The following is a 16,191-nucleotide window of genomic DNA, read 5'->3' on the forward strand; positions in this document are numbered from 1 at the left end:
CGTAATAATATAGATAACACTTGTTTTTACTTTATATTTGTATTGTATTGAATTTAGCTAGGAAACTGAGTGTTTAAAGTGTATTAACGTCTTTAAGTCTATTGTATATCTTTTTTTGTGTTGCAGTTTAAGCACGGTTACAGGTGTTTCATTCTTCATCTCTCAGTTATCATCCGCTGTACACATCTGTACTTTAATGAGGGCAGTGTGGTTATGTTGTAGGGTTCATATTGATGGTCTATGACGTCCATAATGCTTTAGTGTGACGCAGACACAATGATCTTCTCTCTCAATAAACAGCTAAAGTTCAAAAGGCAAATGAAGTGATGGATGTGTTTGTGTCCAGGTCTCCAGTCTACTATGGATGAGGAGAGAGAGGAGGGGGGTCCTACCTCTAAGACCACTCTGTCTGGGGAACATGGCCGCCGGAGCAAAGCTAAGAGGTAAGAAGAGGATCTCTCTCTGTGACTGTTGTCCATCTCAGAGCTCAGCAGTGATACATCATGACTCCATCATTAGTCTGAGTAAAACCTGTGTGTGTGTGTGTGTGTGTGTGTGTGTGTGTGTGCTGTGAAACCTTCGATTTCCCTGAAAACACTTGACATGCCCTGAGAGGGGTGGGGCTCTCCGTCTCTCTCTCTCGTTCAGTTACTTCCTCATCTGACGGTTCGTCGCAGTGGGAGCTTTTCTTCTCCGCTTTGAAAACCTTTCACCTGATTAACTTGTTTTATAAACACTTTAACCTCAGTTTCTTCCCTTAAATTTATACTTTTATAACTTTATACCGTATGGACGCATTTTAATCACGGAAAAGATAAGGTAAGGTAGGTCGAAAATTTACTACAGTTTATTTTGACTTTAGGTTAGGTATATGATAATGAACAACCAGTTTACTACCATTAATATTGTCTTTAGGTTACTGGTATATGATATTGATCTCATCTTGGTAAATGTTAAAAAAAAAAAATGTAAATTAGTTATGAAGAGGCCCTCCGTTGTTTGTTCTTAATTGTATAACCTATCACTCAATTTCGACAAATTAGATGTTTTTACCTAATATATAAAAAGGGGCTCCCCCCCCACTCGCGTAGGGCACGAAAACGGCCAGCAGCGGCCCTGCGTGTATTGCTTATCAACAAAGACAGTTTACTGTAGAGCAGAGGTCTTCAACAGGGAGTCCGCGACCCCTAGGGGGTCCGCAGTGGTACTGCAAGGGTGTCGCGAAAGTTTTGTTTGATCAGACATTTTTTTCATATTCCCCTCGCAATTTTTTCCACAAATTGAAATGTCTTTAAATGCACATTAGCATGAATCCAACACACTAGCCTTGTTTACATGGACAGTTTTGATCCGATTTCTAATCGGAATAGATCTATTTCTATCATGCGATCCGAATGTATTTAAGGCATTTCCAAAAGTGGTAAGCGTAAGTTTGCATGTCTCTCGCGAACACCTGACACATTTGGACTGGCTAGCTTTTATGCATGATTACATGCAATTGCCAGACATTGTTGATCTTGGCAGGTATCAGTTTATTATGTTATGTTATGTTTATGAATGGCAGTGGCATGGCCACCCTACTCACTGTACCTTGCTCATGTTTAAAATAAAAACATGAATATATGAACCTGTGTATTATTTGAATATCTTAGTATTGAATGCAAAATAACAAGGTACATTTATACATGGCACTATAGGACCAGTTTAATATAAAACACAATTTTATACAATATATAAGTAGGGGGTCCTTGGCCTGGAAAACGTTGAAGACCCCTGCTGTAGAGAATACAACGTCAGTTCATGTTTCACTGCCTTTCTGACCCGTGTGGTAAATTGAACACTGCGTTCAATATTCAAGTGATTCGTTTGTCTTGATGCTACTCCAAATTAAAAGAAGGTTGTGACAGAAGTCCTTTCAATGTGTTGATATTTAAAAAAGTTGAATATTTGTGCGTATTGACTGGTTATTTACAGTTTTATAGATTCACCTATTAGCATGTTGCTGGACTGTACCACTTTCACAGGGGGGTTCCTGTGGATCTAGACTCGATTCCTATGGCTTAAACCACAGCCATGGAGGGAGAGAAATAGACTTGTTGGTCATAAGAGGATACCCTATCGATGTGTTGAGCATCACCAGTTGATTTACGGTATATGGAATCTGTGGTTCAGTAAAGTGACAGAATTCAGACTTGGTTCCAGTGGAGAAATTATTCTAACGCCCTTTACATTTGAATTGTACCGCAATGCATTTTAAGTCTATTGTATATCTTTTTTGTGTTGTAGTTTAAGCACAGTTACAGTCTCCAAGGTGTTTAATTATTCATCTGTCATCTGCTGTACACATCTGTACTGTAGTGAGGGCGGTGTGGTTATGTTGTGGGGTTCATATTGATGGTCTATGACGTCCATAATGCTTTAGTGTGACACAGCCACAATGATCTTCTCTCTCAATAAACAGCTAAGGTTCAAAAGGCAAATGAAGTGATGGATGAGTTGTGTTTGTGTCCAGGTCTCCAGTCTACTATGGATGAGGAGAGAGAGGAGGGGGGTCCTACCTCTAAGACCACTCTGTCTGGGGAACTAGGCCGCCGGAGCAAAGCTAAGAGGTAAGAAGAGGATCTCTCTGTCTGTGACTGTTGTCCATCTCAGAGCTCAGCAGTGATACATCATGACTCCATCATTAGTCTGAGTAAAAGCTGTGTGTGTGTTGAAGCCCAGAGCAGCAGCAGAGAGCAGACTCCCCTGGACCCAGTTGTGTCTTTTTGAAGAGTGACCGGTCTATGGATCCACCTTTGACCTTTAAAGATGGAAATCACCAACCTTCTAAGGAAAGGTGAGGATTCAGCCAGTACATCAGGGCTGTTCAACTGGCGGCCCGCGGATCATCTTGATCCGGCCCGCCGATCATTAATCAGAACATAACAACGTCCGATCACAGGACCACTTGGTGCTGGATTGATTCATGGCTGAGGCCGCTTATTCTGTTCAGTTTGAATCGTATGAATTTGAATAATTTTCTATGTTAGCTAAACGCATTGTGAATCAACACTCACAGTACGAAGGGTACTAAGTGTGTTTTAATGTCAACATGTTAGTGCTTAAATGCCATTCTAGCTGCTTTCACACATAGACGTACAGCCCGCCATTAGCCCGCTATTCTCCCGACGGGCCGTGTACGTAAACGTCATATCCTGACATTGGACATCCTGAAAAAAGACTACCCCTGAGGTTGTATTTTAGCCGGCGGAAATGTTAATTACGTTTATATTTGAATGAGCCGTAGAAGGTCAGCATTTCACACCATTTGAGTGGGCGTTTTGCATGTTGAGTGGCACCCTAAAACGATAATCAGCCTGTTGCCTTTTGTTCGCTGAATGGTTTAAAAATATTTCAATGTTGGCACTGCTTTTCAGTCATTTGTGGTGGACGCTAAATGATTGGTCTTGTAGTAACCCTAAAAGTACACAACATACAATCAATTACAAGTAGTGCTGTCAGTTAAACGCGTTATTAACGGCATTAACGCAAACCAATTTTACCTGCGTAAATTTCTTTACTGCGCAATTAACGCAATTTTATTTAAAATTATATATATAATTTTTTTTTTGGCTCAAAACAAAGAAGCAGTAGCCTGACTGTTATGTTCGAGGCAGTATGTTTGTATTTTCATCGTTTAATTGCACTATAGGCATTTTTTTTGTATCGTCCTGTTTTGATAAGTATATGCCAATGTTGTTCTCAATAAAAAAAACATTTGCACAAGGCAAGCCGATGCACTTCTCCATGTTGATAAGAGCATTAAAATGAGAAAAATTAATGGGACAAAGAAATCAAGCTATATTTAGCATAGAAAAAATGTAATCGCAAGTTAACTGACATTAATGCGATTAATGACGATTAAATATTTTAATCGCTTGACAGCATTAATTACAATCAGTGTTGGGTATCGTTACTTTTGAAAGTAATCCGTTAGGTTACTTTGTTACTATCAATTAAAAGTAATCCGTTACGTTACTACGTTACCTATAAATAAAATAAACGCGTTAGAGTACTCGTGCGTTACCAACAATTAAAATGCGTTTGGGGTGCGTGCGTGTCCGCCTAGCGCAACAACAACACACATCCTCCTTTAGATGCACCAACAGTGCTGACTGTTTATGAATCAATCATGAACCTATAGCATAATGACAGGAAAGACAGTCATCATATTGCACGTTTTATTTAACAGGCATTCATCCTTTGATCATTTGAACAGCTTCCATGAATAACATACTCCGGTAACAGGCAGTTATTTTAACAGAATGTAGCTTACCGTATTGGCTGCGCACAAAAGAACAGTGCGTCACACATAGCTTATCCACTTTACAAGTGCAGGCGCCTAACAAAGTGCTTAACAGGTAGGCACGCAACCTTTTAGAATTGGAAATTTAACTCAATTTAACCGTATGCGTTGCACAAAAGAACAGTGCATGGCACTAAAAAAACATTGAAGAACTGAAAATGTTCGTGTGACCCTATAGCCCTACATTCATAACAATCACGTAGGCTACCTTTAGCCTATTTATCACCAAAGTAATGGTTGAAACGTAGGAGAAGAAGGTGCTCAAAACGACCACTATGTTCTTCTTGTCCTTTTCGCTCTGTAACTCAAAATAATGAGCGTACCTCCAGGAATCTAAGGCTATCTTCTCGTCCATCTTGCCGTCGTAACACACGTAGCTTACACACACAGGTGCGCGCGCACACACACACAGAGAGCGAGAGAGAGAGATGCAAGGAGCAGGGCAGCAGCATCTGACTAAATGCAGAAAACCCGGGACTTTACTTTCCTTATCGAGGGAAAATCTTAAAGTAACGGAGTAACGAGTGGTTATTTTGGAAATTAACGAGTTACTGATTACTGAATTCGCAAAACTAACGCGTTAGGTTACTCGTTACTGAAAAAAACGAATAAGAGTACTCTCACGCGTTAACGCGTTACCCCCAACACTGATTACAATGCATGTGTTCACAGTTGCACGCGTATATAGAAAACGTTTTTTTTATTATTATGTTACACCTTTCCTGCTGTGGGCTCCCAGACCGTAGTCGAGGAGCACAGGGGAGACGTTCCCTCCAGGGCCGATGTTCTCTCGGGGGGGACACCCTTCACTTTGACCAGCAGTGGGTCTGCTTATGCCGCTTTTCCACTGCATGGTACCAGCTCGACACGACTCGACTCGACTCGACTCAGCTCGCATTTTTTGCGTTTCCACCGCGAAAACATGGTATCTGGTACCTGAAGTGGCTGCTTTTTCTAGTACCGTCTCGCTCTAGGTTCCAAGTGGCTGAGCCGATGCTCGTCGCTGTTTGAATCGTATGAATTTGAATCGTTTTCTATGTTAGCTAAACGCATTGTGAATAAACACTCACAGTATGAAGGGTACTATGTGTGTTTTTATGTCAACATGTTAGTGCTTAAATGCCATTCTAGCTGCTTTCACTCATAGATGTACAGCCCGCTATTAGCCCGCTATTCTCCCGACGGGCCATGTAAACGACATATCCTGACATTGGACATCCTGAAAAAAGACTACCCATAGGTTGTATTTTACCTGGCGGAAATGTTAATTACCTTATATGTGAATGAGCAGTAGAATGTCGGCATTTCACACCATTTGAGTGGGCGTGTTGCATGTTGAGTGGCACCCTAAACGATAATCAGCCTGTTGCCTTTTGTTCGCTGAATGGTTTAAAGTACTTTAATGTTGACACTGCTTTTCAGACTCATTTGTGGTGAACGCTAAATGATGGGTCTTATAGTAACCCTAAATGTACACATCATACATAAATTACAATACATGAGTTAAAAACTGCACATGTATATAGAAATGCGTGTGTGTTGAAGCCCAGAGCAGCAGCCGACCTCAGGTTGATCAGTTGTATCGTAATGTGACTCTGACGTCACTCTAGATCCACAGTCGTCGTATCGACCATGTTTAAAACACAACGTGAACAGACAGACCAGAAACTCAGGAAGAGCAGTACAGCTGACCTGAGCAAAGACAGAACCCTGATATGAACAGGGTTCTGTCTTTGGTCTCTACTGTGTTTGGTCTGCATGACTGCTGTCAGTGGTCAAGACTGACAGTAGAACAGTGACCTGCATTTGGTCATTGTCTGCTCTTAAAGTAAGAGAAGGAATAGATAACATGCTTAAATTAGACTATGACTTTGACAAAGTTGGTACGATAGTGTTGATCAAACAGATTTATAATTCTGTGATTCTAGTTCAAAGCATCAGGTTATTCAGAGTAAAAACATATCATTAACAAGTTATAATATCTAATTAAGTTAATAAAGGACTTGAAAGTTTGAAACAAGTGAAATGATCTCCCCTTAAAACTGCCTTGTAAGAGGAATTATCTTGTCAGCGTGAAAACTGCAGTGTGATTAAAAGGTGTGTGTGTGTGTGTGTGTGTGTGTGTGTGTGTGTGTGTGTGTGTGTGTGTGTGTGTGTGTTCCCCATAGACACCAAGAGAGGTCAAAGGTTACCAGTGCTAAGTCTCTACAGCAGCATCAAACAGAGCTGATCAAGGTGTGTAAATGTCCACCAAGACGTTTGACTTCAGCTCTCCATGATCATTAGAAAGCATCTCTTGTCCAGCGGGACGTGAATCCAGGAAAGATGCTTCTGATGTCCTCAGTAAGTTCAGAGTAAAGTTCTCCGTGATGTTGTTCTTTTCCAGAGGGCTGAGGAGAACGCACACGCTTTCCTAGACAAGGAGCTGAAGAAGCTCTGGAGGGTTCTCTTACCAGATTACCCACAATGCTCAGAGAGTCAGAGGGAGGAGGAGGAGGTGGATGGTGAGAAGGAGGAGCAGAGGAGGCGCGCCATAAAGGGTGTGGTGGAACTGGCCGACAAACTGTGGGCCGGTAAGAGACTCTTATTTGGAAGACAGAAAATACTCTTATTTTGAAAACAGAGCAGTAAGAAACTTTTATTTGAAACTGAATCTGCTGTTATTTTGAAAAAGAGGAGACTCATGCGGCAAAAAGAGAAATAGACTTTCAGGTTAAATGTTTTGATCCAGATATGCAGGGTTATGGTGGGGGTATCAGGTTAAGTGGTTTGATCCAGATATATAGGCTTATTGTGGGGGTATCAGGTTAAATGGTTTGATCCAGATATCTAGGGTTTTCTTGGGGGTATCAGGTAGGGCTTATGGGAAAATAATTATATTTCGATACATTTTCTCCATTTCATGATATACCATATACATCTCGATATTTTGAAATCTCCTTTTAAGGACCCCATGAAGTAGCACTTTTACCCTTTACTGTTTTCACTACAATCCCTGCAGACTATATACCATTCTTGGTTAACTTCCCAGGTGGTTTCCATCAAATTTTTTTATATTTTCATATTAGTGATTAATTAGAAAAAAAATTCAAACATAGCCCAAACTGCAAAAACAATCTTCCATGAGAGAGAGAGAGAGAGAGAGAGAGAGAGAGAGGCTTATAAACATTAAGGCTGAATCATCTAAAAATTATAAACTCATTTTGATACAATGTGTTCGATATTTTTGAGCCCATTGAATTTATTTCGGAATTGTAGGTGCGCTGCCCTCTGCCCCCAGCGCCTTGCCAGGGTCGACAGTTAGATCACTCCTCTCACTAACAAACCACGCAGACTCGTCCCAGTTAACTCTTTATGGTTGCTTGAAGTAGGGTAAAACAACGATGTTTTCCGAGGCCAACTTGTAGCTAGAAAAGTAGCATAAGACGAGGGAGCACCTTGTATTCAGATTGTGTTGCGGAGCGTCCAGCTGGTACCCTTGACGACATCAGATCAGACAAGACGTTACAAGCATTGGTGTGTTTTGTCCCACTTCCTCTTCTTGTATCCAAAAAACTGCCAGATCACTGATCCCTTATTGGTTATTTTAGGAACCAGCAGCTCGTCCGCTTCCATGTTTCGATTGTTGATTGAATGTGTTAGGATACACTATGCTAGGGTGACCAGATTTGAGTTTGTGAGAAAGAGGACACTTCGTCGCGGGGGGGGGGGGGGGGGGGGGGGGGGGGGGGGGGGGCGAAATCATGGGTATTTTTTCTTTAGTTCGTCCGTGAACTTACATTTACGTTTAGGCATGGCTGCAGATGTAATGTGCTGTTGTAAACAGAGTGGAAGCGGCAAGGTGCTCAATGTTGCCAGATTGGAAATGGCAAAGTAACGTACCTAAGGCTCAAAATGGTCGTATTTGGAGGATAATCATCGTTGCTCTGGCAACCCTGAGATCGGTCGCCCAATGACAGACTCTCTACAGTCAGCTCGCGCAAGAAGGTGGAACGTAAGGGAGATACCATTTCCAGAACTTGCAAGGCCGTAATAACCATAGACATATACAATGGTAATAACTAGTAGGTTATGTGGAAGACCCAGAAACACAAATATGCGACGAGGCAAAAACAAATATGCGACGAGATAATGTCCGAAAACCGGACATTATCATCAATTAATAAAAAAAACCCGGACGCCCCGGACGGGACGTAAAAAGTGGACATGTCCGGGGAAAAGAGGACGTTTGGTCAGCCTACACTATGCTACACTGAGCTACACTGTGTAGCACTGAGCTACACTGTGTAGCACTGAGCTACTACTGTGCTACACTGAGCTACACTGTGTAGCACTGAGCTACTACTGTGCTACACTGAGCTACACTGTGTAGCACTGAGCTACTACTGTGCTACACTGAGCCGGCCGGAGCTGCAAACCGTAAGAAACTTGAAAATGAGTTCCCTCCCTTCCGCACCTTGATGTTAGTGGGATAGGTTGGTGAATGTGTGACGCGAGTGGTGTTTTTACCCCTCAAAAGTCTCGATGTCCCCAGATGACCGTAAAGAACTCGATACTTTACGAAATAATATTTTTTTGTATCGCACACAGCTATTTCGGAGATATATCGAGTATATTCGTTATATCCCACAGCCCTAGTATCAGGTTAAAGAATGTCAAGCATTATACTGCATTATACAACAGCAGAATAACTCAGTTGAAGAGATGCAACACTATCTTGTTAAATCAGCATAACAAGTCACTTGATGATGATTCACTATCATTATTACTATCATCAGACCAATCATGCTGCTGGGAAAATATAGAAATAGTCCTGAACATTTGAATCTGTAACATGCAGTCCTTGTCACTACCAGCTTCTCCGACCACAAGTAATGAAGCCACTAAATATCCTGAAATTGATAATTTCAGAGGAAATATTGACCTTGTTCAACTGATGTCACCTTCCACTAACTGATGTCTTCTGTTGTTTTCTCTTTTAGGATCTGATGCTGTCGATTGCCAACAAAAAATCAAGTCCCATTTGTGGCAGAAGTTCAGTTGTGTGTTTGAGGGAATCGCTAAAGCAGGACAGCGAACCGATCTGAATGACTTCTACACAGAGCTCTTCATCACAGAGAGAGGCAGTGGAGAGGTCAACAAGGAACATGAGGTCAGACTGATTGAAAAAGCTTCAAGGAAACCAGCCAAGGAGGAAACACCAATCAGATGTGAGGACATCTTTAAACCCTTACCTGGAAAAGATCAACCAATCAGGACAATAATGACAACTGGAGTGGCTGGCATTGGTAAAACCGTCTTAACACACAAGTTCACTCTGGACTGGGCTGAAGGCAAAACCAACCAGGACATACACTTCACATTTATTCTCACTTTCAGAGAGCTGAATTTACTGAAAGGGAAAGAGTTTAGCCTGGTGGAACTGCTTCATCACTTCTTTATTGAGACCAAAGAAGCAGGAATCTGCAGATTCCACCGGTTCCAAGTTGTCTTCATCTTGGATGGTCTGGATGAGTGTCGACTTCCTCTGGACTTCCAGAACAACCCGATCTGGACTGATGTCACCAAGTCCACAACGGTGGACGTGCTGCTGACAAACCTCATCAGGGGTGTCCTGCTTCCCTCCGCTCGCATCTGGATAACCACACGCCCTGCGGCAGCCAATCAGATCCCTGCTGAGTGTGTTGACACGGTGACAGAGGTGAGAGGGTTCACTGACCAACAGAAGGAGGAGTACTTCAGGAAGAGATTCAAAGATGAGAAGCTGGCCAGCACAATCGTCTCCCATGTCAAGAAATCACGAAGCCTCCACATCATGTGTCACATACCAGTCTTTTGTTGGATCACTGCTACAGTTCTGGAGGACATCTTAAAAAAATCCAAGATAAAAGAGATGCCCAAGACCATGACTCAGATGTACAGCTACTTCCTGTGGGTTCAGTCGATACAGGGGGACAGGAAGTATCATGGGAGAGCTGAAACGGATCCATACTGGGGTCCAGAGAGCAGGGAGATCATTGTTTCTTTGGGAAAACTGGCTTTTAACCAGCTGGAGAAAGGCAACATGATCTTCTACGAGGAAGACCTGGCAGAGTGTGACATCGATATCAGAGCAGCCTCAGTGTACTCAGGAGTGTTCACCCAGATCTTTAAAGAGGAGTGTGGGCTGTACCAGGACAAAGTGTTCTGCTTTGTCCATCTAAGCTTCCAGGAGTTTCTGGCTGCCCTTTATGTCTTTCTGTCCTTCATCAACGATGGTGTCAATCTGCTCTCAGAAGAACCACCCACCTCTGGGGAAGATAAACTCCTCCTCCTCTACCAGAGTGCTGTGGAAAAGGCCTTACAGAGTGAGAACGGACAGCTGGACTTGTTCCTCCGCTTCCTCCTGGGCCTCTCTCTGGAGACCAATCAGATTGTCCTACGAGGTCTGCTGGGACAGACAGGGTGCGGCTCACTGACCAATACACAAACAGTGTTTTACATCAAGGAGAAGATAAAGGGAGATCTACATCCAGAGAGAAGCATCAATCTGTTCCACTGTCTGAATGAGCTGAACGACCGTTCTCTAGTGAAGGAGATCGAACAGTCCCTGACATCAGGAAGTCTCTCCAGAGAATCTCTCTCCCCTGCTCAGTGGTCAGCTCTGGCCTTCATCCTACTGACATCAGAAGAGGAGCTGGAAGTGTTTGACCTGAAGAAATACTCTGCTTCAGAGATGGGACTTCTGAGGCTGCTGCCAGTGATCAAAGCCTCCAAAACATCTCTGTGGGTTCACTAATAACATGTATTACAATACACAAAACACAATATACATTAAACTGGAATATAAGGTCAAAATAATATGCAAAAGATCTCTGTAGGTACATAAAAACATGTATTAGTATTCTACTCACAACAGAATAAACATACTAGTAGAACGTTAAAGTTAAAACTACTACTATTAAACATTTTATGCTGCTCTCTAAAGAACTGGGGAGTCCACACTGTACACTGGAAACTCTCAGGTCAGGTTTACTCAATGGTCAAACAGTTACCTCACAAGGTTCAATATCAGAAGACATTTAACAGATTAACATCCATCAAAGTGGGCACGTAGAGTGAAGCAGCACGCAACTGGCAGCTCCATGCGCACAAATGCTGTCTTTGCTCTTGTGCTTGAAAAGTGTTTTCCTGCTCGCTCTGATATTTATTCTCCTCACAAAACAATATACCTAATATTTTCAGCAAAATTATCTCTGTAGATCTAGTTATAACATGTATTACAATACACAATACATATCATTCATAACGCTGAAATAAAAATAAATATGAATATACAAAACTATTTCCAAACACTACCAAACCCAGTGGTAAAAAACTATGGTAAAAATAAATAACAATTACATCTATTTTTTCTATTTTCTGTATTTGGCTGCTGTTGTGCTGTTTTGAATTATTTCTGCATTTCCTTAATGTTATGTAACATTTTAGAGGACTAAATTGTTGCGGCATACCCCCCTGACACTGGGTAGTTGCGCCCCAGACCAAACCACCATTCAATAGTTAACATTTTATAACCATTATTGAATAAACAATTCCTTCATTATTTAAAAAGTAAAGTTGCAAGTTACTTTAATCACAGTTCCTAATATATTGTTTTTATTGTGAAGGCTGAATGGTTGTCATCTGTCAGAGACACGCTGTGAAGCTCTGGCCTCAGTTCTTAGCTCCAACTCCTCTAGTCTGAGAGAGCTGGACCTGAGTACCAATGATCTGCAGGATTCAGGAGTGAAGCTGCTCTCTGCTGGACTGGGGAGTCCACACTGTACACTGGAAACTCTGAGGTCAGTTTTACTCAATATCTCAAACAGTTACACCACAAGTTCCACATCAGAGGACAGTTATAAACCCAGCTTATAACTCAGTACCTGTGATGACCACATCCATGACTTGTTTCATTGGAGATGTAACACCTTGTTGTTCAGGTGGATATTCTAATACATCCATATGCCTGCAACCTTTCAATTATAACTATAAAATGAACTCAAAATATAATACCATTGCCCCCCCCCCCCCCCCCCCCCCCCCCCCACTGTCCCCCGTATACGAGACAATGATAGTTTAGAGCGGGGTGAAGTACAGGGGGTCTTTGGAGGGTCTTACCCCTAGTTGGACACCCCAGACCCCTGAAAGCCTCAACAGAAACATTTTGGAGGGTCTCTGGAAAGAATGATTTGAAACTTGCAATTGTCAAACAAAATGTGTTTTAAAGCTTACTATATCCAGTACTCATTATTTAAATAGCTAATTCTTTACTCACAAATATGGATAGGATACAGAATAACTTGTTATTCAATATAACAATATATATTGTTATATTGTGTACCCAGTGAAGAGACAAACTCATTAAAGCTCTATTCATTATGAACTAATAAATAAGGAAAGCCAAGGATTAATACTTGTTAATTGATAGTTAAGTCCAGCTGTATTTCAACAGCTGTAAGCAGTGGTGTAGTGGTTCGGGGAGAAGTGGGAATACTCCAAGTGTCTTAAAGCGCCCTGTGTTATGAACAGTAACATAAGGGATACTATTGCGTCTTTAGTGCACCCATAAATGGGCCAGTAATGTTGGGACATTGTCACTGAACTTCTTGCATCAGTCCTGGCTCACAGACTATAGGGTGAGACCACTACATTATTATGCATTCTGAGTGAACTATTCCTGATTCCTTAGTCCATCCACACATGGAAATAGGACAACTACTCTCACTGTGTAAGTAGTCTATCTGCCAGTCGTTTATTTAGTAAACTGTCTCTTGTACAGATGATGATGGCCAGAGTGCTGCCATTCGAAAATTAACGTTATTTGTCAAAGGGGGTTTGCAAATATTACTGCAAGGTATTGTATGTTACTTATCTTAAATGAATTAAAAGTTTCACATGAATACATTTTAAACTCTAATAGATTAAGTTGTTGTTGTGAGCACTGCTTCATACAGTAGGTCTGTACATCACTGACTGCTTTAATGTGTCACTTAAACCGTTAGAACGGAGCATGAATCACAGGAAGGCCTGGGCCCGTGCACTGATCTTTCATTTGTTTTCTGACATTAAAATGTCGTCACCTTTTTGGGGCCATCACCAGTTTGCACCCCTGATAATAATACTTTTGATCATGTTAGTGGTTTCCCTGATGGATCTATAATCTAGATGGTAGTACAATCTAACCGAGTTCTAGGTAAAGGTGATACTTTAATCAAGTGAAATATAAAGAAGTCAAAAGTCGTGTCATTGAGTGGACCTCGCTCCACAGCGGAATAGAGACTAGGGCTTGGGGCGCTACAATACTGATGTATTATGTGGCCGTTGAATACCCGCTTGTTTCCGGGAAGGCCTTCTTCCACGGGTGGCGCTGTGGCAAATGGTCCCAATCCAAATGTGGAGTGGTTTAGAAAACCTAACGTATTATGTGTGAGAAGCTTTCTCTTGGCCATCTTGAACCGCTGGCCAGAAGGAGCTCCACACATCCACACACACCTCGCCACCGGTGTCCCTTCACTGGACCAGGAAGTGCTTCATAAAAGGACCGTCACCAAGGAAACGCCACTTGTGGTTGGAGTAGGACGTTCACAAACTGGTTGGCAGACTGGAAAAATACAGGATTTTACATTGTGTGTGTGTGTGTGTGTGTGTGTGTGTGTGTGTGTGTGTGTGTGTGTGTGTGTGTGTGTGTGTGTGTGTGTGTGTGTAGCTTGTCTGGCTGCCTGGTCACACAGGAAGGCTGTGCTTCTCTGGCCTCAGCTCTGAGCTCCAACCCCTCCCATCTGAGAGAGCTGGACCTGAGCTACAATCACCCAGGAGACTCTGGAGCTGCGCTGCTCTCTGCTGGACTGGAGGATCCACGCTGGAGACTGGACACTCTCAGGTATGGAGAGGACAGCTCACCACTCAGGGACAAAGTCTCCTACAAGGATTCATGCCGCTGCTAGATGAAGTGGTTTGAAGAGGCAGCTGTAACTCATGTAGTGTAGAACGTTATGAGACGGCAGATGATGAAGGTGAATGTTTCAACATGCTGCTCTCACTTTGTTTCCCCCCCAGTGTGGAGCATGGTGGAGTGTGGAGGCTGAAACCAGCTCTAAAGAAGTGTAAGTGTCTGTTTGATTCATCACATCACACACTCACTATTGAGATGGAAAGTCCATCCACACAGCAGGAAGTGAGGTCAGATCCTACTGGGAATGAAGATGATGGCTGATCATGTATCTTACGTATATTAATACTGTCGACCATCACATTAAACCTGCTTGTATAAAACCCAGCAGGTATTACATTGATATATTATGCATTGGATAGTGAATAGAGCTGTGATTATTATCAGACATAATCATGATAATCATCATGAAGCTAACATCTGGGGGAGGGGGGGCTGATGGTGGGGGTTGAGGGGCTGAGGGTCCTGGTCCCGGTCCCGGACTATAATGAAACTTAATGTAACAATAGTACAACTATAACATCAGATGACCCCCCCTCTCCCCCCCCTGCCCCCCATGTTTGAAGGGGGGTGGGGGGGGGGGGGGGAGAGGGGGGGTGGGGGGGCTGAGAGGGGGCTAGGGTCCCGGTCCCGGGGGAGGGGCTGAGGGGCGGTGAAGCAGTAGTGTAACTATAACATCACATGACCCCCCCCCCTCACACGTTCAGGAGAACAGTACCAGTGATGATGATGATGATGTTGATGATGTCGATGAAGAGCGGTTCAGCAGCTCATCATGTCTGGTTCTCCCTCAGATGCCTGTGACCTCACACTGGACCCCAACACGGCCCACAGACGACTCTCTCTGTCTGAGGACAACAGGAAGGTGACGCGGGTTGGAGAGGACCAGTCGTATCCGGACCACCCAGAGAGATTTGACTCCCAGCGCCAGGTGTTGGGTAGAGAGGCTCTGACTGGCCGCTGTTACTGGGAGGTAGAGAGGGAAGGAGATGTTGAGGTAGGAGTGACATACAGAGGAATCACAAGGAGAGGAGGGGGTGGTGACAGCTGGCTTGGAATGAACAACAAGTCCTGGAGTCTTGATTGTTCTGATGGTGGTTACTCTGCCCGGTACAACGGTAGGAGGACAGCCCTCCCTCTCCCCCCCGCTGGCTCCACCCGAGTAGGAGTGTATCTGGACCGGCCTGCTGGCTCTCTGTCCTTCTACAGAGTGTCCCCAGGTGGAGGAGGGTCCTCAGACACACTGACACACCTCCACACCTTCTGCTCCTCCTTCACGCAGGAGGACCTCCTCCCGGGGCTCTGGGTGGGGTGGAGGTGGCGGTCCTCAGGGGGGTCCTCAGGGGGGTCCTCAGCGACTCTGTATCGGTTGTAGAAAAACAAAACGAGCGCGGGGGCCCCGGGGCCTCGGTGATCCCTCTGTTGTAGAAAAATGGGGAGGGGGGGCTCAGTAAAAAAAAAAAAGTACCGCAACTCCGCGAAACACACACACACACACACACACACACACACACACACACACACACACACACACACACACACACACACACACACACACACACACACACACACACACACACACACACACCAAGGGTGCTGAGGGGGGGGGGGTCCTCGGGGTCGGCGGGGCCTCAGTGTCTAAGTGGAAGTTATAGTCTCTGTCTGTCTGTCTGTCTGTCTGTCTGTCTGCCTGCCTGCCTGCCTGCCTGCCTGCCTGCCTGCCTGCCTGCCTGCCTGCCTGCCTGACTCCCTCCCTCCCTCCCCCCCCGAGTCTGAGGGGAGGGGGAGGGGGGGTGACGGGGCTGAGGGTCCGGGGCCCAGACTATAATGACACATCATCACACATGCAAACACACGCACACACACATGAGGG

At 43.8% G+C, this 16,191-nt stretch overlaps 1 protein-coding gene across 1 annotated transcript; it reads left to right on the plus strand.

Moving 5' to 3' along the window:
- Positions 1-641: 641 nt before the first annotated feature.
- Positions 642-15,603, plus strand: LOC130380388 (NLR family CARD domain-containing protein 3-like; the record flags this gene model as incomplete). The annotated part of the gene is made up of 10 exons (XM_056587573.1): positions 642-824; positions 2,513-2,836; positions 6,514-6,580; positions 6,732-6,918; positions 9,328-11,059; positions 11,587-11,591; positions 11,994-12,168; positions 14,076-14,249; positions 14,426-14,472; positions 15,113-15,603. Coding segments are annotated over exons 2-10 (2,931 nt in total), but the record flags the coding sequence as incomplete, so codon positions are not given.
- Positions 15,604-16,191: the final 588 nt, after the last annotated feature.

Source organism: Gadus chalcogrammus, chromosome 4, assembly GCF_026213295.1.
Source record: "Gadus chalcogrammus isolate NIFS_2021 chromosome 4, NIFS_Gcha_1.0, whole genome shotgun sequence".
NCBI classification, from domain to species: Eukaryota; Metazoa; Chordata; class Actinopteri; order Gadiformes; family Gadidae; genus Gadus; species Gadus chalcogrammus.